Source organism: Gigantopelta aegis, chromosome 11 (assembly GCF_016097555.1).
Source record: "Gigantopelta aegis isolate Gae_Host chromosome 11, Gae_host_genome, whole genome shotgun sequence".
In the NCBI taxonomy this organism is placed as follows: Eukaryota; Metazoa; Mollusca; class Gastropoda; order Neomphalida; family Peltospiridae; genus Gigantopelta; species Gigantopelta aegis.
In genome coordinates, this window is record NC_054709.1 from 32,016,524 (window position 1) to 32,041,568 (window position 25,045).

The following is a 25,045-nucleotide window of genomic DNA, read 5'->3' on the forward strand; positions in this document are numbered from 1 at the left end:
ACTGTATACAAACACTACCCAGGAACGTCGAATTCGTGCATGTTTAATGTTTTAAAATAAAAGTTAGGATTATACAAGTTAAAAAAAAAAAACATACACAAAAGGGGCACCACGGCAGGTAATGAAAAGGGCACGGTTATTCATAGCCCGAGTACTCTGACTGTAAGAGAGCTAGACGGACATTTGGACATGAGCGTGTTTATGTCCAAATGTCCGTCTAGCTCTCTTACAGTCAGAGTACTCGGGCTAGGTTATTCATAGCCGTAAAGTAACTGGTATTTTTGAGGCATCACGGCAAAGGCACAAGGCAGTACGGCAAATGCCGTGGAGCGGTCGTGAATTTCGAAGCCTGATATTAATGTAATTATTACATGTAGAGCTGTATATTAATATGACTATTGGATTTTGCTCTCTATATTAATAGTTATTTGTCGAGGTGGCGCAGTATCCATACTGATACTTAACTCGTTTGTTTCTTTTCTCAGATCAAGTAACGTGTTCCACCTCGTCCATTTTGATCGTGTTGAATCCGTTCGGAACTTTCGACGGTGTTGTCTACGTCAAGGATCAGAAAGAGACGTCAGGGTGCACGTTCGCGACGGCTGATCTCCCCTCCGGCAAAAATGGACTGGCTCTTAACGTAGCAGACGCAGACTGTGGCAGTGTGACCACCGACCAGGTCAGTGCACCACGACTGGCATATCAAATTCCGTGGTATATACTATTCTCTCTGTGGGATGGTGCATATAAACGATCCCTTGCTACTCTGGGGGAAACATGCAGCGGGTTTCCTCTCTTTAGGTTATGTCACGCAACCATGGCACTATATCACCAAAGCTAATATGGAACTGCATTTATATTATTTCATTGTCATTGGGCCCATTGGGCTATTTCTCGTTCTAGCCAGTGCACCACGACTGGTATATCAAAGGCTGTGGTATGTACTACCCTCTTTGTGGGATGGTGCATATAAAAGATCCCTTACTGCTAATGGAAAAGAGTAGCCCATGAAGTGGCGACAGCGGGTTTCCTCTCTCAGTATCTGTGTGGTCCTTAACCATATGTCTGGCACCATATAACCGTAAATAAAATGTGTTGAGTGCGTCGTTAAATAAAACATTTCTTTCTTTATATTATTTTATTATTGACAGGCAACCAGTGACCGGTCTAGGGTTGTGATCGTGCAGTACAATGATAAATACATCACCGACCTTGACACGAAGCTGACGGTCACGTGCTCTCCTGGAGGAGCAGTCACAATTGACGTCACTAAAGTCTTCTTAGCTGACGGGTGAGTTACATACCTTGTTTGTCACTTATTTCGACGTATGTGAGGACAGTGCACGCTAGTTTCAAGCCTAGTTTAAACCCATCACATTGGACACCAGGTTTGGTTAATCTGTAAAACTGTAACGCATTTTGATAAGATACAACAGTGAAACGAGTCTGTGACATTGAAACGGAAAATATCATAAAAATAGACTAGAGCTCGTCTCAATAACCGTTACTTCTTAGAGGTACGTGCATTTTTAAAACTTTGAAACATGCATTTCGTTGTATTAGGAACACCAGAATGACTAGAAACACTTCGGATGTATGGGAATGAATAACCTAAACAATACAATCTAAGTAATATCTGGTTTTAAATATTAAAGGGACATACCCTAGTTTTTAAACACTAAGGCATATTTTTTACTATTGGAGCCGTTTTTTGATAACTGGAATCATACTTTACTTAGATTGGATTGGTTAGATTATCCATTTCCGTATATTCAAAGTCTTTTTGGTCATCCTGGTGTTTTTAATATCACTAAATGCAGTTCTCATGTTTTTAAAAACGCATGTGAGTCTGAGAAGTTAGTTATGGAGTTGAGTTTTACTCCATTTTTAGAGGGTATTTCACCATTTCAAAGTCACAGACTCATGCTTCACTCAATTGCAACTTTATCCAAATATGTTACAGGTTTATAGATTAACTAAACTTAGTGTTAATTTTCACGTGTTGAAAATGTGCCATAAAGTGTTTAAAATCTAGGGTCTGTTACTTTAATATGTTGTTTATCCATGTTAGTCATCAACTTTGTATGTGTTTATTACTAAATTGTAGCCATCTACGTTCATCTTCAACGTTTTAATATGCCATACATGTATATTAGTGTATACTGATGTTTATTGAAGTCAGACCTGTCAACCTTTAGTCAAGAGAAAGCAGGAGGTGTGTGTTGAAAAAGCAGGAGATTTTGTCAAAAAGCAGGAGATATTTTAAATTCACACAATTTAACCCAAAATCGCAAGATTTAAAAAAACATTATTACAATAAGTTATATGAATACTTTATAATGTCATATATACTTCTTAACCTTAGATCTTGGCATTAAGTTTAAATATTATTATGATTTATTCAAAAATGTTAAGAACATTAACAAGAAATAAAAAATTTAATTAGTACATTTACGGTATTACACTTACAGCCTTACAGGTTGCGTTACATTATCATTTGTGGTTAGTGTACCTAAGTACCAAAGACAAATTTATATAAATCTTATAAATTAATATTCAGTTTTTACTATAATGAGGAACGGTGGCATGGTACTTAGGTAAACGGACAAAACCCCACCCGGAAAAAACCCCACTGGATAAAACCCCACTGGAAAAAACCCCACTCGGACATAACCCCACACAGAAAAAAACCCACTCGGACATAACCCCACTCATATATCTCAATATATACTCTTCAAAAAAAGAAACGCAAAAGGGTACAAATGGGTTATAACTCCGATTTTATGTTTCCTACCGGTTCATGCTTTGTGAATATAAGGTCATTGCATGTCCCAAACACATTCCCACGGTTACATTCGATAAAACGCAGCTACTGTACAATAAAGTTCCAAAATGTGAATATTCGTAAAAACGCAGGCACGTGCAAACCATGTCACCACTGCACGTGCGTTGTCTGCACGTGCAACATGAACACCGACAGTATAAAAGTGCAGGGTGTTCGCTTGCCTGGCCTCTGTATCTGGCCGACAGTTGACAATCCAGGACATGCCACGTCTCAGTGAACCGCAGAGAAACAATGCCATCGGCCGACTAGACGCAGGCGAATCCAGAACGGCCGTTGCCAGGGCATTCCATGTGTCCCCAAGCACCATCTCCAGACTGTGGGGCCGTTACCAGCAACATGGATCAACACGTGACCTCCCTAGATCCGGTCGACCACGGGTCACTACCCCCGGGCAGGACCGCTACATCCGGGTACGCCACCTTCGGGAACGATTGACTACTGCCACCTCCACAGCCGCAGCAATACCAGGTTTGCGCAGGATATCCGACCAGACCGTACGGAACCGCCTACGTGAGGTAGGAATTCGTGCCAGACGTCCAGTTCGAGGTGTCATCTTAACACCACAACACCGTCGACTCCGACTGCAGTGGTGCCAGATTCATCGACAATGGCCTCAACTGCGATGGAGACAGGTGTGGTTCAGTGACGAGTCCCGATTTCTGCTCCGACGTCATGATGGAAGATGTCGCGTGTATAGGCGTCGTGGTGAACGTTATGCGGCAAACTGCGTGCAGGAAGTGGACAGATTCGGCGGGGGGTAGTGTCATGGTGTGGGCAGCCATCTCACACACTGGCAGAACTGACCTGGTCCACGTGCAGGGCAACCTGAATGCACAGGGCTACATTGACCAGATCCTCCGGCCACACATCGTTCCAGTTATGGCCAACGCCAACGCAGTGTTCCAACATGACAACGCCAGGCCTCACACAGCACGTCTCACAACGGCTTTCCTACAGAACAACAACATTAATGTCCTTCCTTGGCCATCGATATCACCGGATTTGATCCCAATTGAGCATCTATGGGACGAGTCGGACCGACGCCTCCGACAGCGACAACCACAGCCCCAGACCCTGCCCGAGCTGGCAGCAGCCTTGCAGGCCGAGTGGGCCACCATCCCCCGGGACGTCATCCGTACTCTGGTTGCTTCAATGGGCAGGCGGTGCCAGGCAGTTGTCAACACACGCGGAGGCCACACCCGGTATTGACTCCAGATGACCTTGACCTTGGTGGTGTGTCCTATCACTTACTCACAATGGACTAGAGTGAATTGTGAACAATCCTGCAACATTTGGTAATTATCGGACTCACCATTCAATAATTAAATCAATTCTCCAAATGTTACGACAATGTGGTTTTGCGTTTCTTCTTTTGAAGAGTATATAACAAAATCGTATATACAGTATTTATTTTTTATTGAAACAAGTGTAATCTAGCCTACTTCCACCTCACACAGTGGCCGATGCCTTTCAGAACTTCCGAAATGGACTTGATGTCATCCCGTCTGTCAGTGCAGAGGTTATGGAGCTTCGTCTGCAGCTTCTTTATGTGGTGTCGTACCCGTTTTGCAGGTCGTTCACCACGCTCATCCATAAGTCGTGCAGTAGCAGCCTGGGTTTGATCCTTCCGAATGCTGTCTATGGCTCTCCAGATGGTTGGGTGGGCATGTCCAACTAGTTTCGCAAAGGAATTGTTCCACCCCTCACATATGTTATTGGTTCTGGATCCACCTTTCAATGTGATGGTGTGCACATTCCAGATGGATGGTGCGTACGCAGGGGGAATACGGCGCATACGAAGAGGAGGTACAGATCCATCTGATCGTTGAGGCGGCTGAAAAAGGAGATAAGATCCTGACACATAAGTGCTGTCAAAATACACGAGCAAGGGTTCCAGCCCATCAGGGGTGTTGTCACGCAGATAGGTCATCCCCTCTGGTACATCATTAACTGGTAGGAATGCCAGTCCATCAAGCATACCACAGAAAAGCTTAACATCCTTCTCTTCCCGATAGCGTTGAACAAGGCCGAGACTCTGTATTTTCCTCCACGTGCTCTGCGTAAGATGGTAGAAGCATCCATGAACATTGACTTGTGGACCAAAGGTTGTTATTACTGCATTCATCACAGCTTGTTCAAAGTCAAGGGTGACAGTTACAGGATCAGCCTGGAATCCTAGCTCGCTGCAGCGATCCTGAATTGATATGAATAGTTCCTCATATGTGGATTGGTGCTTGTTTGGTAGAAATGCATAGGGCCTACACACACGTCACAGCTGACTCACCGAGTGGAACACGAATCACATACAGCTGAGTAAACAACAGTGGAGCAACAGTGAATGTTCCATCCATAAACCATGACTCAGAACTGGCAAGGTGACGTAATCCGTCATCAGTCCCGAACACTAACATACGATCAGAGGAATCCACACCGTTGTCATATATGAGAAATCTGTCTCCATCACTTGAAGTGGTCCATTCATCATCTAGCATGAGATCACGGAGCGAAGTGGGGTTCTTGGGCATATGTTTAGCCCGTTCTCGACGCAGTGCACGTTTGATGTGATCAGGTTTACCGAGTTCTGCGCGTACATCTACAGGTGTGTCACTGATGGAATCGACTAGGAGCTGAGTAAGTGTACCACGTGATGTGCCAGCACGCTCCTTCATGGCTGAACGCAGCTTTGCCACTGCTACAGACTGATCCTGTGGATCATGGCTATGTTGTGTGAAACTAACGATGGTCTTTATCTGGAAAGATACAAAGTCAAATATTCAGGCTTTAATTTAAATCTACCTGGACTTGGGTAATCTCGGCCCGTAACTAATTTTGAATACATTTCAATGCTAAAATAATAATAATAATAATAATGTTGCATATTAAATTTAAAGAAACAGCATATACATGTGCATACCATAAATATAACATGTATTGGGGAAAAGGTGGTCAAATTAATATCTATCTACCTACACACATACAAGTTAGTTATGATAACATAATTACCTCCAGGTCTGAAGTCACACCGCCTTTACAAGTAAATGCAGCTCTGCTGGAACACTCCCATCGAATATTCTTCCTGGCATACCTCTTAGTATACAAGTAGCCTTCGTGAATTAGCTTGAGACCACCCTTGTTGTTCTTGATAACTTCCATAGTTGTATTTACAGTTCTCAGGAAATGAATACTGACGTAGTATTCTTCAACCTTATAAGGGGTCCATCTGATGTAGAATTTATGACATACCCAATCAACAATGGGAAGCCCTAAATCCATGATTTCCTTGATCTCTTAGAAGAAAACCTGGCCTCCTTAATCTCTTGATCACAAAGTTCAGATAATCCTTTGTCATGGAGATCAATGCAATCAGTGCAACACTTGACTGATCAAAATACAAATGTAAACTTTATTCTTTATCATAATCTATTTTGTGAATTTTATTTATAATTTTATTCTTCCAAAACAGAAATTTCAACTTTATTTCATATTTTTCAGTTTTATGTGTAAAATGGTCACAGTGGGGTTTTGTCCATTTTTCTCATTTATTGATGGGGTTATGTCAGAGTGGGGTTTTTTCCAGTGGGGTTATGTCTGGGTGGGTTTTTTTCCAGTGGGGTTTTATCCTGGATTCGGTACTTATTTAAAATCATTATAATGATGCAATAAACATTGTATTTTCATTAATCATAAGTAAAACCTCATTAGGGACATCGTGTGAAATATACCGGAATTATACCCATTTCCGTGAGTAACTTTATGTCAATGTCAAACACAACATTTTTTAATTGTACAAAAATAATTTCTTGAAGTGTACCCTTATAACCAACATTTTACTGCACAAACATATAAAATTAACTGACACAAGTATGTTTATACAGCTAAGTGGTCTTTGCGTTGTCTTGCTGTGACATGTGATTTTAAAATGCATCGTGTGTATCGCTGTCAACTCGGGAGTCTGGCAGTTCAGATTCGTCATAGTTGCATTATGTAATCCAGTGGGAAGACATTTTACAATTCAGAGGTGTTATTAGAACTAAATTGGATAGTTTGGTTTTTTTTATATGGCAACACTGAATGTCAATACACAGTCTGTTGAATTAGCGGCAACACGCTTCGTAGCCATTACGATGACAACATACATTATAATAACACGTCATTTTATAAACTCCATGTGCTTTTTTAACAATATAAATAGGCTATCCCACAATTCTCACTTCGGCAAAGGTTAAACAGTCGGGACAATTCGGCCTGTTACATTCTCAGAAGCCGAAAGTAGTCGACATTTTCCGAATGAGAAAAAAAGGCAGAGTTACTTCCCTTCTGTTATTTTGACAAAAGAGGATCGATTTTTTTTTATGCTTACAAAAATGTTATTTAACAGGAAAAACTGTCTCCCGCACAGGGGAAAGGAGATTTGATCAAATACCGGGAGACTCCCGCGGAATCCGGGAGGGTTGACAGGTCTAGTACAATGTTGTATACTATGTATACTGATGTATGTTGGTGTATACTGATGTATTAATTGTATATTGGAGTACATTGCTGTATATTGGTACATACTGATGTACATTGGTGTATATACTGATGTATATCAGTGTACATAGCTGTGCATTGGTGTATACTGATGTATATTTGTGTACATTGTTGTATACTGGTGTATACTGATGTATATTGGTGTGCATAGCTGTATATTGATGTATACTGATATATATATTGGTGCATATTTTGTATTTTAGTGTATACTGATGTATATTGGTGTACATTGCTCTGTATTGGTGTATACTGACGTATATTGGTGTACATAACTGTATATTAGTGTATAACTGATGCATATTGGTGTACATAGTTGTATATTGGTGTATACTGATGTATATTTGTGTACATAGCTGTATATTGATTTGTTAAGTAAATGTTCTATATATAAACAAACTTATATTGTATAAAGAGTAAAAATAAACTATTGTATGAGACCCAAAACATTGTCTTTTGTTTTCTTTTTAATAAACTTTGTCAATAAAGTTTTTAATATCAAGATTTGTATCTAATTATTCTAAAATGTTTTCGTAATGAAATATAAACATATTTAGTCTTATTTCTTGTACAAATATTAACATTACCAACTGTCAACAACGCACATGCTTTCTCAGCCATGCTCGTCTGCCCTATAAATAGTACAGTGCAAGCACATGTTTTTTAAACAAATACCTTAACTTATAAATTTGTGCTATTTTGTTTACATTGCATCAACATTAATTAATACTCAGTGAATCGCTGAGTTCTTATCAAATTATATGCATACCATTTTGTATGTCCCCCGTAGCTTCACATTTCTTATCACGTCCTCGTGTCCAAGCCATTTTTTCATATCTAAAAATGCACGAGATGACGGATGTGACGTCACACATTATACATATTCATAACTACCCAAAGAAGCTACTAAACTACGTCTCTAACCGTAACATTGGTGTGCATTGCTGTATATTGATGTATACTGATGTATATTGGTGTGCATTGCTATATATTGATGTATATTGGTGTGCATTGCTGTATATTGGTCTATACTGATGTATATTGGTGTGCATTGCTGTAATTTGGTCTATACTGATGTATATTGGTGTGCATTGCTGTACATACTGGTCTATACTGATGTATATTGGTGTGCATTGCTGTATATTGATGTATATTGGTGTGCATTGCTGTATATTGGTCTATACTGATGTATATTGGTGTGCATTGCTGTATATTGGTCTATACTGATGTATATTGGTGTGCATTGCTGTATATTGGTGTGCATTGCTGTATATTGGTCTATACTGATGTATATTGGTGTGCATTGCTGTATATTGTGTGCATTGCTGTATATTGGTCTATACTGATGTATATTGGTGTACATTGCTGTATATTGGTCTATACTGATGTATATTGATGTATACTGATGTATATTGGTGTGCATTGCTGTATACTGGTCTATACTGATGTATATTGGTGTGCATTGCTGTATATTGATGTATACTGATGTATATTGGTGTACATTGCTGTATATTGGTGTATACTTGTGTATATTAGTGTACATTGCTGTATTTTGGTGTATACTGATGTTTTACAGAAATTTAAAAGGACAGGGCATCAATAATACGGTTGACATCGACTCATCAGCTGTAGACTTTGACATCAAGCTGAAGGACGGGACCGCTGTGACCAGCTCCACCGAGGTGCCGTTAGATGACCTGCTCACATTTGAGTTTAATGGAGACAAAGGACCACAGCCAGGTATCTAAATAAGAAGAAAAAGAAGAACAACAACAACAACAACAATAATAATAACAATAACAACAACAACAACAACAACAATAATAATAATAATAATTTGAATAATAATAATAATTAATATTATAACATGGGCGGATCCAAGGGGGGGGGGACCAGGGGGACGCGTCCCCCCAAAAAATTGTTCAAGTGCCCTCAAAATGTCCAAGTGCCCTTTTTGTTTGTAGAATTTTTTTTTTTTTAAGTAAACAATAATTATATTGTAGATAAATGAAATCAAGATTTTCGTGTACATGCGCAAGCTTGCAGATATGTGTCTGTGTTATTGAGTCTCAATGGGGCCCCATTGAGGTTCTAACGCGAGTGACGCCAATTTACTTCATTATTGCTAGTATATTATGACGTGGAACTGTAGGAATTCATATTAATTGTAAATATCAAAACTTGTAGTAAGGTGCCCTTTTGACGAGTCAATGTGCCCTTCTTTTTTGGTCCCCCCCTAAAAATATTTCCTGGATCCGCCCATGTTATAACCATGATAATGATATTGTTAATAATAATCATAATGATGATAATAAAAATGATGATGATTACGATGATGATTACGATAATAATAATGATAATGAGTTTAATGACGAAGTGTCACATCCATGGTATTCTAAATAATAATTATTATTATAATGATAATGGCAATGATGATGATAATAATATTGATAATTATAATAATAATAGTACCGTATATCTTCGCCTATAAGTCGATTTGTTTTCACCCAAAAATTATTTTATAACTTGGGGGGTCGACTTATAAGAGGGTAAAAAAATTTCACCCAAAAATATTACCGTTTTGGAGATTATTTTACAAGTTTTATTGTTGAAGTACGTATATTAATTTGACACATTTATTTTTTATAACCTTTTTGGGGGGGGGCATTAGAACGGTTTTGGTTATGCAAAAAGGCGTGCGATCTCACTCACATACCAAGAGAACAGTCCACTTAGTTAAAATAACAGTCATCACTAATAGCAAAAATGTAAACAAAACTAACTACCTGTTGCCCGAGTTTATTTTGAAATCTGGTCACTGACATTAATGGTTGTTCAAACAATATTTTGTCGGTGATTAACTTCATGAATATTACTGAGCTTAGACTGATCTCTGCAGTTCACTAGAGCAATAGGGACATACATCATTTGGTACAAAAACCAGTGTACTTTCTAGAGTTATCCTCCTTACATGTATTATTATGGCGGCAAAACATGTGATACTTTCAGTTTTAATACTTTTATCGTAGTGATCTGTCGTCAGTGTTTATAAATAAAGTTGTTATCTGTGCACAAAACCATGCTGTACAGTGCCATACGGTGCCATACGGTAACAGTCAAACAGTTTTCACTATCTACTAAGGTAATATTTCGTTTTGATGCTATGTAGTTTGATTGCGATGTACAAAACGTGAAAACCGAAGTTTGTAAAATAATTATCTTTTGTTCAAATGTTGTACATTATTGTTCTCATGTGCTGAAAATAAGAAATACTTCAATATTTATAAGTTGTTTTTCATGGGTCGACTTGTAAACGGGTCAATAAAAAAATACGTTTTCAGGGCTTGAAATTAGGGACTCGACTTATAGTCGAGATCGACTTACAGGCGAAGATATACAGTAATAATAATTTTAATAATGCTAATAATAATGATAACAATGCAACATCTACTAGCACTACAGCCATGTGTAATATATACTGAGAGGCATAAATAACGCAATGTGTATTTCACTGAATAATCTCTTATAGAAATGTCAAATCACATATATTAAGCATGCGAACAAATAACATATTGGTAATAATTGTAAGTGAAAGAGGATTTTGTTCAAATCAGATTTTGTTTTTAAATAAAATGAGTTTTCAGCAAAAAGCATAACTGGTGTGTTTATTACAACAATACAGCATTGCTAATGAAAATCGTTTTGCATGTGTATTGCCTGCTCTCGACTCCCTATAAAAGTAACAATGTTTTGTGTTTTCTGGGGTTTTTTTTTTATTATGCTATGGTAAGTAATGTTAAAAAATTGCTGTTTTATTGCCAAAAAAACTAGTTGTTGAACAATATTTTCTTTCAGTTGCAGTTGTTACTAGTATGTCATTTGTCTGCATGCCTAATATTTCTATAAGAAAATATCGGTGAAATACCCATTGCGTTATTTATGCTTCTCAGTATATTTTCTCTTCGTTTTATCACACCAAGTGACCAAACGTATGATTGAAACACGTCTATCGTTGTTACGTGGTCACATGCGATTGTTTGTGGTTTTTTGTTCTTTTTCCCACTTACAGTTCCCACGTCGGCCCTGCGACTCATCAATGGATCCACCCCTAACGTAGGGCGGTTGCAGATTTTCCGAAATGGTGAATGGGGAACAATTTGTACCAGCGGTTTAAATTCTGAAGTGGCAAGGGTTGTATGTCGTCAATTGGGCATGGAGAGGTAGGTCGTTTCTGTCTCCTTTAAGCGAGCGGGGTTCTTCTCTAATAGCATAGCCGTACGGGCTCCCATTTCTACCGTGGTGAGGGGACAGGCTGGTTTTACCAGAATTAAACGAAAATCCCCGGATCTGGATATACTAGCATTTCTGCCAAACAGGGCGGGACGTAGCTCAATGGTAACGCGCTCGCTTGATGCGCGGTCGGTGTGGGATCGATCTCCGTCGGTGGGCCCATTGGGCTATTTCTCGTTCCAGACGGTGCACCACGACCGGTATACCAAAGGCTGTGGTATAAAAGATCCCTTGTTACTAATGGAAAAAAGGTGGTGGGTTTCCTCTCAGTGTCAAAATGGCCATATATGCAGGCATCGAAATAAGTCGAGAACGGTCGTTCAGGTTACCGTGAGGTTACCACATGTTAGAAAAGTCGAGAACAGTGTTTCGTTCTCGATAAAAAATTTCAACGAATGGTAGTTTCGATTCCGAACGTAAACCAGGCAATGCATTCAGGACTTCTGCGTTTCATTTTCTCGTCAGGAATTGCATCGATGTTCGCGCGCAAGTCATTCCGCGTTTAAGCAGCGTCCACTAAATGAATTTATGTCCGCGTTTTGTTTTCTCGTACAAAATTGCACCGATGTTCGTGCGCACTTGTGCAATTGTAAAGCAATTTTGGCAATCCGCGTTTAAGCAGCGCCCACTAGATAAATTTACTTCCAGATTTTGTTTCTCGTATCGATGTTCGCACGCACCGTTACAATTTTAGAACGACCGCGTAGTAGTAACAGGAATTCAATTCTAACTTTCATATAGTTGTGGAAACCTATAGGTTACCAGACTCAGCCGGACTATATTTTGTGGTAACCTGTAAATGGGTTACTAGACACAATGCTTATTTCGATGCCTGTATATGTTTGACATCCAATAGCTGATGATCAATAAATTAATGTGCTCTAGTGGTGTCGTTACACAAAACAAAGTTTTACTGCCAAATATCTATATAGGGTTGCGAACTAATCACTGCACCCGTTTTTGCATGGAGTATAACTAATTTTGCAGGTAGAATGATGGAAATAAATGCAATAAAAGGTCTTGGGTTAGCACACGTACCTGGTACGGGAGGCACCATGATCCGTCCTGTCCTGGACGGAGGAGCCGGCCGAGGCCTGTACCTGTGGCCAAGACAGGCATGCGCTAAACCAGCTTGCTCAGAATGTGCACGTTAAAGGAAGGGACAATTAAGGCATTTGGCCTGGTATGCATATTCAACGATATATAATGCACATTATTGCCTAATATCAACAAGTATAATCGTATAGTTAATTAATAAAACAGTTAAATGTGACGGCTATTATATATAACGGGCGCAGCCATTTTGTACCATCTCAGTGAGTACGCCCTCTGGCGAGCTGGTGGTTACGTAATACTTAACGCGTAACATCAGGAATGAGCCTTAGAACGAGAGAAACACAATCTACCTGATTTTTGCAGGATGATAAATAGTCATACATTGCAATGTTCTGTAATAATACACATCCCAGTAAGCCAGCAATAAGTATATCCAACACTATATATATATTATTTTTCAATACAAAATAAAATACCATTGTCAAAGTGACTACACAATAAGTCGAAATAATTAAAAATGTTTTGTCCATGCATTAACCTACGTACTGAAATGATACACGGAGTGTTTTCTTAGTTAATTGGTCTATGCTGTTAGTTGCTTCTACCTGTGATTCCTGATTGGCAGGTGTGTGTTTGATTGGTAACCAGATGAGCTAATTAATTGACGCTGTCTAGACACAAACATACATACCGGTATTGTGGAATATTACCTGTCGCCCCTAAAATGGTAATGGACATGGTTTATTACTGTAAATAGTTCTGTAAAACTATTGATTAAGTAGACTTTTCCATCTAAAACCACAGAAGCGTTTTTCATTTGCTAAAGTGTCAGTATGTGTTGGTGGTCCGGGTATGCATCTTTCCAACACATAAGACTCTTTTTTGAGTTGACCCTACCTTTAATCCCTATACCATACCATACCATACATTTTGCCAGAATATCTCTGTTTGCCCGAATTTGAGTATTTGCTCCTGTTCCCTGTCTCGTACGTTTATGTCTAAGTAAAAGGTGGGTTTTTTTAACAACACCACTAGAGTACATTGATTTATTAATCATTGGCTATTGCATGTCAAACATTTGGTAATTTTGACAGATAGTCTTAGAGAGGAAACCTGCTACATGTTTCCATTAGTAGCTAGGGATATTCTATATGCACCATCCCACAGACAGGATAGCACATACCACAACCTTTGATATACACGTCGTGGTGCACTGGATGGAACGATAAATAGCCCAATAGAGTAGTCCATGAAGTGACGACAGCCGGTTTCCTATCTTTACATCTGTGTGGTCCTTAACTAAATGTCTGATGCCATATAACCGTAAATAAAATGTGTTGAGTGCGTTGTTAAGTAAAACACTTCCTTCTTTCCTTATACAACAGAAACACTGAGTCCAATCCAGAATCTGAATGCCTTGTGTTAAATGAAGTCGACTCAGTCTTGCATGCTTTTTTGTCATTTTAATAAAACAAAGTTTGTTTTGTTTAACGACACCACTGGAGCACATTGATTAATTAATCATCGGCCATTGGATGTCAAACATTTGGTAATTCTGACTCGTAGTCAACAGAGGAAACCCGCTAAAAAAAATTCTAATGCAGCAAGGGATCTTTTATATGCACTTTCCCACAGACAGGAAAGCACATACCACGGTCGTTGTCCAGTTGTGCACTGGTTGGAACGAGGTTTAATAAAACAAGACTTTTTATTAGACAAATTGAACCCATTTTTCAGAAACGTTTTGACAACAAATTCAGATTAAATCCGTACACATTGAGTTTTTGAATCAACATAAAGTTGAAAAATACGGGGCCCCCATTTGTGTAGGGGGAGGCTGGTTTTTGTCTAAATTAAACAAACATGTACCAGTCTGAGTAACAACATTTATTCTAGTGCACGGGGCACATTAAGTCAATACCGCACTTTCAACGTTCCTCCGGACTATATTTATTCTAGTGCACGGGGCACATTAAGTCAATACAGCACTTTGTACGTTCCTCCGGACTACATTCATTCTAGTGCATGGGGCACATTAAGTCAATACCGCACTTTGTACGTTCTTCCGGACTATGTTTATTCTAGTGCACGGGGCACATTAAGTCAATACCACACTTTCAACGTTCCTCCGGACTATATTTATTCATATATACCAAACAGCTGTATAGGGTTGCATATATACGAAGCTTTATTAATTTTTACATGGATTACAAAAAAATTTGAAGGTAGAATGATGGAAATACTAGTACGGTCTCAGGTCAGCACATGTTGTCTATCATCCAGCTCTAATAGGACAGTTGCTCCCCCCTCCTGCCTACACCCCCTTGTGCCGCACACTTTTGAATGTGCGTCAAACTTGAGACTTTTTTTCTCTCTGGAGTAAAGTATATAAGGGTAATTTGGACTGCACGAAAATCATCAGAGGGAGATAAGCCATGTAACGAAATAGCTGTTTTTAAATATTTCGTATATTCGAGGGTCGAAACAGTATTTTGCTGCATTTGAACAGACACTGCTGTTTCGAATGGGGTCGTTACCTCGAGCAATGGTGCCTTCGACATATAATACCAACTATCAATGTAGCACATTTTAGACCAATACAAGTTTGTTTTGTTTAATGACACCACTGGAGCATATTGATTAATTAATCATTGGCTATTGGATGTCAAACATTTGGTAATTCTGACTCGTAGTCATCAGAGGAAACAAGGCATATTTTATAAGCACTTTCCCATAGACAGGAAAACATATACCACAGCCTTTGACCAGTTGTGGTACACTGGTTGGAACAAGAAAAAAGGCAAGTACCTCAGCCGACTAAGCTAAATCCCACCGCAGTGCACAGTATAGTACAACTCAACACAGAACTGCAATTTAGCACAGTATAGTACAGCTCAACACAGAACGGTGCAACTTAGCACAGTATAGTACAGCTCAACACAGAACAGTGCAACTTAGCACAGTATAGTACAGCTCAACACATAACGGTGCAACTTAGCACAGTATAGTACAGCTCAACACAGAACAGTGCAACTTAGCACAGTATAGTACAGCTCAACACATAACAGTGCAACTTAGCACAGTATAGTACAGCACAGCGCAGAACGGTGGAACTTAGCGCAGTATAGTACAGCACAGCACAGTGCAACTTAGCGCAGTATAGTACAGTACAGCACAGTGCAACTTAGCACAGTATAGTACAGCACAACACAACTTAGCGCAGTATAGTACAGCACAGCACAACACAACTTAGCGCAGTATAGTACAGCACAGCACAGTGCAACTTAGCACAGTATAGTACAGCTCAACACAGAACAATGCAACAGCACAGTATAGTACAGCTCAACACATAACAGTGCAACTTAGCACAGTATAGTTCAGCACAGCGCAGAACATTGCAACTTAGCGCAGTATAGTACAGCACAGAACAGAACATTGCAACTTAGCGCAGTATAGTACAGCACAGCACAGTGCAACTTAGCGCAGTATAGTACAGCACAGTGCAACTTAGCGCAGTATAGTACAGCACAGCACAGTGCAACTTAGCGCAGTATAGTACAGCACAGTGCAACACAACTTAGCGCAGTATAGTACAGCACAGCACAGTGCAACTTAGCACAGTATAGTACAGCTCAACACAGAACAGTGCAACAGCACAGTATAATACAGCTCAACACATAACAGTCTAACTTAGCACAGTATAGTACAGCTCAACACATAACAGTGCAACTTAGCACAGTGTAGTACAGCACAGCGCAGAACATTGCAACTTAGCGCAGTATAGAACAGCACAGAACAGAACATTGCAACTTAGCACAGTATAGTACAGCACAGCACAGTGCAACTTAGCACAGTATAGTACAGCACAGCACAGTGCAATTTAGCACAGTATAGTACAGTACAGCACAGTGCAACTTAGCACAGTATAGCACAGCACAGTGCAAGTTAGCACATTATAGTACAGCACAGCACAAAACATTGCAACTTAGCGCAGTATAGTACAGTACAGCACAGCACAGTGCAACTTAGCGCAGTATAGTACAGCACAGCACAGTGCAACTTAGCGCAGTATAGTACAGCACAGCACAGTGCAACTTAGCACTGTATAGTACAGCACAGTATAGTACAGCACAGCACAGCACAGTGCAACTTAGCGCAGTATAGTACAGCACAGCGCAGAACATTGCAACTTAGCGCAGTATAGTACAGTACAGCACAGAACATTGCAACTTAGCGCAGTATAGTATAGTATAGCACAGCACAGTGCAACTTAGCACAGTATAGTACAGCACAGCACAGTGCAACTTAGCACAGTATAGTACAGCACAGCGCAGTGCAACTTAGCACAGTATAGTACAGCACAGCGCAGTGCAACTTAGCGCAGTATAGTACAGCACAGCACAGAACATTGCAACTTAGCGCAGTATAGTACAGCACAGCACAGTGCAACTTAGCGCAGTATAGTACAGCACAGCACAGCACAGTGCAACTTAGCACAGTATAGTACAGCACAGCACAGTGCAACTTAGCACAGTATAGTACAGCACAGCACAGTGCAACCTAGCACAGTATAGTACAGCACAGCACAGAACTTTGCAACTTAGCGCAGTATAGTACAGCACAGCACAGTGCAACTTAGCGCAGTATAGTACAGCACAGCACAGTGCAACTTAGCGCAGTATAGTACAGCACAGCACAATGCAACTTAGCGCAGTATAGTACAGTACAGCACAGCACAGTGCAACTTAGCGCAGTATAGTACAGCACAGTGCAACTTAGCACAGTATAGTACAGCACAGCACAGAACATTGCAACTTAGCGCAGTATAGTACAGCACAGAACAGTGCAACTTAGCACAGTATAGTACAGCACAGCGCAGTGCAACTTAGCACAGTATAGTACAGCACAGCGCAGTGCAACTTAGCGCAGTATAGTACAGCACAGCACAGAACATTGCAACTTAGCGCAGTATAGTACAGCACAGCACAGAACATTGCAACTTAGCGCAGTATAGTACAGCACAGTGCAACTTAGCACAGTATAGTACAGCACAGCACAGAACATTGCAACTTAGCGCAGTATAGTACAGCACAGAACAGTGCAACTTAGCGCAGTATAGTACAGCTCAGCACAGAACAGTGCAACTGAGCAGTATAGTACAGCTCAGCACAGAATAGTGCAACTGAGCGCAGTATAGTACAGCTCAGCTCAGCACAGAACAGTGCAACTGATCGCAGTATAGTACAGCTCAGCACAGAACAGTGCAAGTCAGCACAGTATAGTACAGCTCAGCACAGAACAGTGCAACTCAGCACAGTATAGTACAGCTCAGCACAGTATAGTACAATTCAACACAGAGCAGTGCAACTTAGCGCGGTATAGTACAGCTCAACACAGAGAGGACTGTTGTAATATTTCGGCAATCGTGGACGACCAAATGGTAATCAGCTACTGTGTCTGAAATACACATTTTTTTCTCATAAATCTGATGCCACAGACCTTTAGTTCGAGTATTCCTTCAGTCAAGCGTGCATGATACGACCACTAAACGTTAGCGTGACAGGCGAGTCGCGTCTCCACACACTTTATCCTACGTCAGCACAACCATAATGGAGTTTCACATAGGGGCATTGGGTTTCTTTGTCTAGTGTCGATACCAGTTACCAACATGTAAGTTTAATGTCATGATTTGACTCGGGGAATAATCGAACTAAAAGTCTGTGGCATCAGATTTAAGAACGAAATGCATTGCTGGCTACCATTTGGTCATCAACAATTGCCGAAGTATTACATACAGTCATCTCTAGCATTATTATCTCGTGATAATAGAATAACGCTACAGGACACTCGAGCTAGTTTCGTGTGATGTGTTTGAATTTCTACTTGCAGTCCTCAAGCACGCTTTGTCAGTGACCACTTTGGGCCGGTCTCAGGAAACATGTGGAAGTTTCGTGCGAGATGCATATATTCGGAGAGTGCACTGGAACGCTGCAGTTTGTCCAGATGGAGGCAAGAATCGTGCAAAAAGCGAGACATTGGAGGCATTAGTTGCCCAAGTAAGTTCAATCAATTACTCTCTTACCTTTAATTGCTGTTAGATGTCCTCCACGTTTTGATCAGACACAAATCGTGAGGAAAAAAAAACAACAAACAAAAAACACAACAAACAAACAAACATTGCAATTACATTATTTGTTTTGTTTAAGGACATCACTAGGGCACATTGGTTAATTAATCATCGGCTATTGGGTTTTAAACAGTAGGTATTTCTGACTCGTAGTCAACAGAGGAAACCCGCTACATTTTTCCTAATGTAGCAAGGGATCTTTTATATGCACTTTCCCACAGACAGGAAAGCACATACCACGGCATTTGATCAGTTGTGGTATACAATGACATAGATTCCACAGATTGTAACTATGTCACCTATATCGACTTCGCTGAGATCGCAAAGAACTTTTTTTTTAAGTAATTTTTTTAGGCTGCCATTTTGCTTGTTTTTATTGAATACTCTTGAAGAGGGGTGAAAGCCATGAAGGCAGATTAATTAGGTCACATACTTTGGAGGTTTCCACCCCTATTAAAGAGTATTCCATTAAAAACAATGGCAGATCTTGTTTTCACCTGGGACATCTCAACGAAGTCGATATAGGAGCGTCAGTACGGTAAGGGTAGGTACCGGGTTCGGATCCCAGTCGAGGCATGGGATTTTTAATCCAGATACCGACTCCAAACCCTGAGTGAGTGCTCCGCAAGGCTCAATGTGTAGGTGTAAACCACTTGCACCAACCAGTGATCCATAACTGGTTCAACAAAGGCCATGGTTTGTGCTACCCTGCCTGTGGGAAGTTTAAATAAAATATCCCTTGCTGCTAATTGTAAAAGAGTAGCCTATGTGGCGACAGCGGGTTTCCTGTAAAAATGTCAGATAGCCGATGATAAGATAAAAAATCAATGTGCTCTAGTGGCGTCGTTAAATAAAACAAACTTTATTGACGGTAAGAGAGCTAGACGCACATTTGAACAAGTATGTTGATAACTGTCAAAATGTCCGTCTATAGTCCGTCCCACAGGGAACGCCTTTTTCATATTATAGAATTTACTATAAGTTATTTATTTCGAGTTGTCGTTCCAGCCAGTGCACCATGACTGGTATATCAAAGGCTGTAGTATGTAATACCCTGTCTGTGGGATGGTGCATATAAAAGATCCCTTGCTGCTAATCGGAAAGAGTAGCCCACGAAGTGGCGACAGCGAGTTTCCTCTCTTAATATCTGTGTGGTCCTTAGCCATAGGTTTGATGCCATATAACCGTAAATAAAATGTGTTGAGTGCGTTGTTAAATAAAACATTTACTTCCTTCCTGACGGTAAGAGAGCTAGACGCACATGTGAACAAGTATGTTGATAACTGTCAAAATGTCCGTCTGTAGTCCGGCCCACAGGGAACGCCTTTTTTTCATATTATAGAATTTACTATAAGTTATTTATTTCTGAGCTGATTTGTTTGTAAATTGCTCACAAATATGTGTTGTTTTGTTTTTGGTGTTTTTTTTTTGGTGTGTTTTTTTTTTTTTTGGGGGGGGGGGGGGGGGTTATATCCAAAACACTTTTACTTTTCTTCTTACGTCAACCAAACTGAAATTATGTACAAAAAACCCCAACATTTTTATAGAACGACTGAACTGACTATAGCTCTCTTACCGTTAGAGTACTCTAGATATCGATTTACCATCGAACCATGCTTCCTATTGACCTGATAACCTCTTCGATGTGTTATCATGTCACTAGGAAATGAGTTTTCGCATTTTTGAAAAATCCATTTATATCAATAAATGTTGAACTGCATAATTAAATATAACATTTACAATTTCTGTAACATCACATTACCTCTTATTTTGTAAGTATCCATTATTCGCTCCCATTCGGAACTAGCTAACATTTCGAATTAAACATTTTGAAACAAAAAAGCAAGTAACTTCCTTCGAAGAATATTTACAATGGAATAGCGTCTGACGTCACAGTCACTAGCAGCCAGTGATGTAGATCTTCTTCAGGTCACACATAAACTTGAGTTTATTTTCACAGAAAAATTGTAATGTCACACAAAAGACTTTGAAATATAATCAAAGTATTTTATTTAAAATTTGGAAACCCATAACTTTTAGGCGGTCTATGCTATTCCCAAGATGCTTTCAGGCACCTACTATTGTCCGACTTCCGGTAGTAGTTTCTACACGATAAAACTAATAGTTTCCATACCGCTTTTGACTGAAACATATTACAAAAATATAACTTAAAAGGGGTTGCATGATAAAAACAATATCAGGGTACTACGTTTTGATATTGTGGTTATTTGGCTCGGTTCGATAACGGTGTAACAGGCTCGGTGACGCTCGCCTGTTAAACCATTATCTAAGCCTCGCCAAATAACCACGATATCAAAACGTAGTAACCTGATATTCTATATATAGCTGACATGGTTGCAATCTGGTATGGAATGTGTGTGTCATTGTAATGTTGTTGGGGTTTTTCATTTCATGATTTGTGTCTAGACAAAATATAATTAAAGGTAAGAGACTAATTTATTGTAGTTGTCAACAATTGATTTGGATTTTAAAAATATCTTTCAAGAAAAACATACTTATATATACTCATATATGTGTGTCTATATATATGTATATTCTTTGAAAGTTGGGGAACCTGAAATATTAATGTTAATATCAACTATTAGACCGAACATACGGTTTGACCACATACATCCTAGTAAATAACGTTCAGGTCTGTTTATCAACACACCGAAGCACATTCCATAGTTTGCACATGCATCACACAGTTGCCCCGTATATGTGCGTGGGGTGTCATTCTCAAAGTTTGACAATTTCCAGGAAGGTCGATTAATCACTGTGGAACATTATTTCGGTCAATATTTTTCATTCTGATGATCATACATTTGTTATTGTTTTGTATTTAGTCATTTTTATTGTTTGAATTTGCGATTTATTGATGTAAAAAACCGTCAACTTTCACATTTCACTTCTGACCGCAGTTGTCCTTCAAGATCTTTGGTGGTCATAAAACCTACTGTAATACTAAACTACCGGTTGTAATGTTTGCCCAATTAATTCACTATTATCATATAACCATTCCCCACAGCTAATATACCTTACAATTTTGGCAATTGTAAATTCTTATCAGAGTTCCCCTATTTTTTTAAAAAATAATTTGAAGAGTATATATAGATAGAGAGAGAGACACAGAGACACAGAGACACAAAGACAGAGTCATATGTAAATCTGTTTCTCGAATTATCTGCGATTTAAAAAAAAAAAAATATGGTTTTAGCAGGTGAAATTCTATATCACCTGTTGGGTCTTAAAGTGACATAACGTAGTTTTTAAACGCTAAGGCATATTTTTCACAATTAAAGTGACAGACCCTAGTTTTGAAACACTACGGCGTAATTTTCACAATTAAAGTGACACCCCCTAGTTTTTAAACACTTGCGTATTTTTCACTATTAAAGAGACAGACCCTAGTTTTTAAACACTACGGCGTATTTTTCACTATTAAAGTGACAGACCCTAGTTTTTAAACATGACGTATTTTTCACTATTAAAGTGATAGACCCTTGTTTTTAAACACTACATAACTATATATATATATATATATATATATATATATATATATATAATATATAATACATATATATAATACATATAATAATAACTTGGATATATTATACTTTGACTTCCATGGTTTATTTACATACAATACTGTTTCGTACAGTTCGCGATGTTTGTGCGAATCTGCACTCTTCAGTGCATAAACCAGAGTGATTTGTATAGAACATTAATTACAGCAACGTGTCTCTTCTAATCATGTTAGATTACTCAAGAGGTATTTGTCTTTATGTCTACATTTGCTGACCAGTTCGTTTCGCTTATTCAAGGATGCTGTTTTAGGATTGCAAATAATAAAGTACTTCTCGCAAATACAAAGGCCACAACGCTTCGACGCGTTCGAATAGTGTGGAGCACGGCATAGAATTGTCCAACTGATTGCGTACTCAAGGTTGTTCTCTTTCAAGTGCCAGATATGTTTACTGAGTTCTGTATCGTTGCGCTTCGTGCTGTGATTAAAAGAGGCCTTGTGGTTAGAATACCTCGCCTCGCAATGTAGTGGCACACCGATAACAAGCTTCATTTAAACATATATATATATTAAAAGACGCATGTACTTATGAGAAGTAATGGTTATGGAGACGAGCTCTAGTCTCTTTTTTAGGGTATGTCAACGTCAAGAGGCTGTTGTTTCGATCTATTGTAACGTTATTCAAATGTTACAGATTTGTAACCAAACTTTGTGTCCATTTTTACGAGTTGAAAGTTGAAACTTGGGTCTTTAAAATGGCTTAGTTTTCGCTTTTCACAGGCCGATAAAACATAGTTTAATTTTACTCAATACTTTTGATTTCAGGTGTACCGAAAAATCCGCAGCTTCGCCTGGTGAACGGGAGTACAGATAAAGAAGGCCGCTTGGAGGTGTTCTACAACAACCAATGGGGAACCATATGTGATAAATACTTTGACACGATAGCCGCTGCTGTGGCTTGCAAAATGCTCGGCCATAGACCGTGAGGCTGTTTTAATTCTATTTCCTTGCCTTGTTTTGTTTTTGTTGTTTGGGGTGGGGTTTTTTGTTGTTTTTTTTTTTTTTTTTTTTTTTTTTTTTTTTTTTTTTCATGTATGTGTTTTTTGTTCTTGTTGGGTTTGGGGGGATTCGTGAGGGATTTGGGTGGGTGGGTGTATTTTTAGTGTTGTTTTTTGTTGTTTTGTGAGAGGGTTTGGTGGTTTTTGCGTGTTTATTTATATGCGTTTTTGTTCTTTTGGGGGTGTGAGTTGTTGTTTTTTTTTGGGGGGGGTCTATGTTTTTGTGTGGTTTTATTCGGATTTATTCGTGTACTTTTTTGTGGGTTTATTTTGGGGTTTTACGTGTGTTGTTCAGTGCCGTAGGCAGGATTTTGTAGTGGGGGTGCCATTAGGCAGCCAAGTAAACAATGATATCGAGTATGCCACTGATAACCCTAATTTCCAGGGATTGGGGGGGGGGGGGGCATACCCGCGCCCCCAGGCTACACAACTGGTGGTGGTGGGGTTTATATAGACATTCTAGACATGACATTACTCTAATGTACGTACATGTTAAAGTTTATATACTAGTAATATGAAATGTTCCTTTATGTGTGATAAGGTTAATTAAAAAGTAAAAATTGAAAAACAATGAATGAATGAATGAATGAATGTTTAACGACACCCCAGCACGAAAAATACATCGGCTATTGGGTGTCAAACTATGGTAATGCAAATAAATAAAGTGATGATCAACATCAATATAAAAATTCAAGGTTTAAACAAAAACAGTGTAAAGAACTGTGCAAAAATACAAATACAAATATCACAGAATTTTACGGACACCGAATCTTACTCTAAACTTCAAATTGAAAAACAAAGATTAAAAAAAAAAAAAAATAGAAAAAAACCTAGCTACAAACAAACCACAAAAAAGAAGCAATTTTTTTTTTAAATAATAATAATAATAGTAAAACAAAAAAACCCACAAAAAATAAGATCGAAAAACATAAAATTATTCTGGGCATGAGAAAAAAGAGAGAAGCTGAATAAATTAAGGAATGAAAGAAACAAAAAATAATAATAACAAGATAATTTAATCACAGTTCATTACATTATTTTGGTGTAAAACTGTTCTATAATCCACACGGGGGCAGGAGTTAGCTCAGTCAGTTGAGTGCTCGCTTGAGGTGCTTGCATTGCAGGATCGAACCACCTCCGTGGATCCATTCAGCTGGTTGGGTTTTTTTTCATTCCAACCAATGCACCACAACTGGACAAAGGCCGTGGTATGTGCTTTCCTGGCTATGGGAAATTGCATATAAAAGATCCCTTGCTTCAGTAGGAAAAATGTAGCGGGTTTCCTCAGATGACTACGAGTCAGATTTACCAAATGTTTGACATCCCATAGCCGATGATTAATTAATCAATGTACTCCAGTGGTGTTGTTAAACGAAACAAACTTTTTTTTATATAATTCACACAATTGTAATGACATACACAGTCAAATAACTATTCCTATTTAGTTTCCTATCATGAGTTTATTTTGCGGCAGAATATATACCACATTCTTGCACAAAATAAACGATTACATTAAATAGGAAGCGAAAAGAACGTATGCAAATTTCAGTATTTATTTAATACCTTTAATTATTTATTACAAAAACGGTTTCTAATTACATAAATCTATTGTCCAG

The 25,045-nt window shown here is 38.9% G+C and overlaps 2 protein-coding genes across 2 annotated transcripts in view; one reads left to right on the top strand and one right to left on the bottom strand.

Moving 5' to 3' along the window:
- LOC121385141 (scavenger receptor cysteine-rich domain-containing group B protein-like) overlaps positions 1–25,045 on the top strand; it is an 80,450-nt gene that overhangs the window by 31,014 nt on the left and 24,391 nt on the right. The window contains exons 4-9 of the mRNA XM_041515678.1: positions 486–679; positions 1,152–1,291; positions 8,949–9,112; positions 11,442–11,592; positions 18,608–18,774; positions 23,197–23,353. Coding sequence (XP_041371612.1) covers positions 486–679; positions 1,152–1,291; positions 8,949–9,112; positions 11,442–11,592; positions 18,608–18,774; positions 23,197–23,353 — 973 coding nt within the window. The remainder of the gene's footprint in view (positions 1–485; positions 680–1,151; positions 1,292–8,948; positions 9,113–11,441; positions 11,593–18,607; positions 18,775–23,196; positions 23,354–25,045) is intronic.
- On the bottom strand, positions 4,245–6,118 carry LOC121385221. Its single transcript, XM_041515804.1, has 2 exons — positions 5,849–6,118; positions 4,245–5,595 (listed from the first exon to the last, which is right to left on the bottom strand). The coding sequence occupies exons 1-2, from the start codon at positions 6,116–6,118 to the stop codon at positions 5,104–5,106; spliced, it is 762 nt and encodes a 253-aa protein (XP_041371738.1). The 3' UTR covers positions 4,245–5,103.

Coding starts and splice junctions, on each gene's coding strand:
- LOC121385221 (XM_041515804.1), bottom strand. CDS start 6,118: ATGGATTTAGGGCTTCCCATTGTTGATTGGGTATGTCATAAATTCTAC. Junction 5,596..5,848: donor GTGTGACTTCAGACCTGGAG/GTAATTATGTTA, acceptor GTATCTTTCCAG/ATAAAGACCATCGTTAGTTT.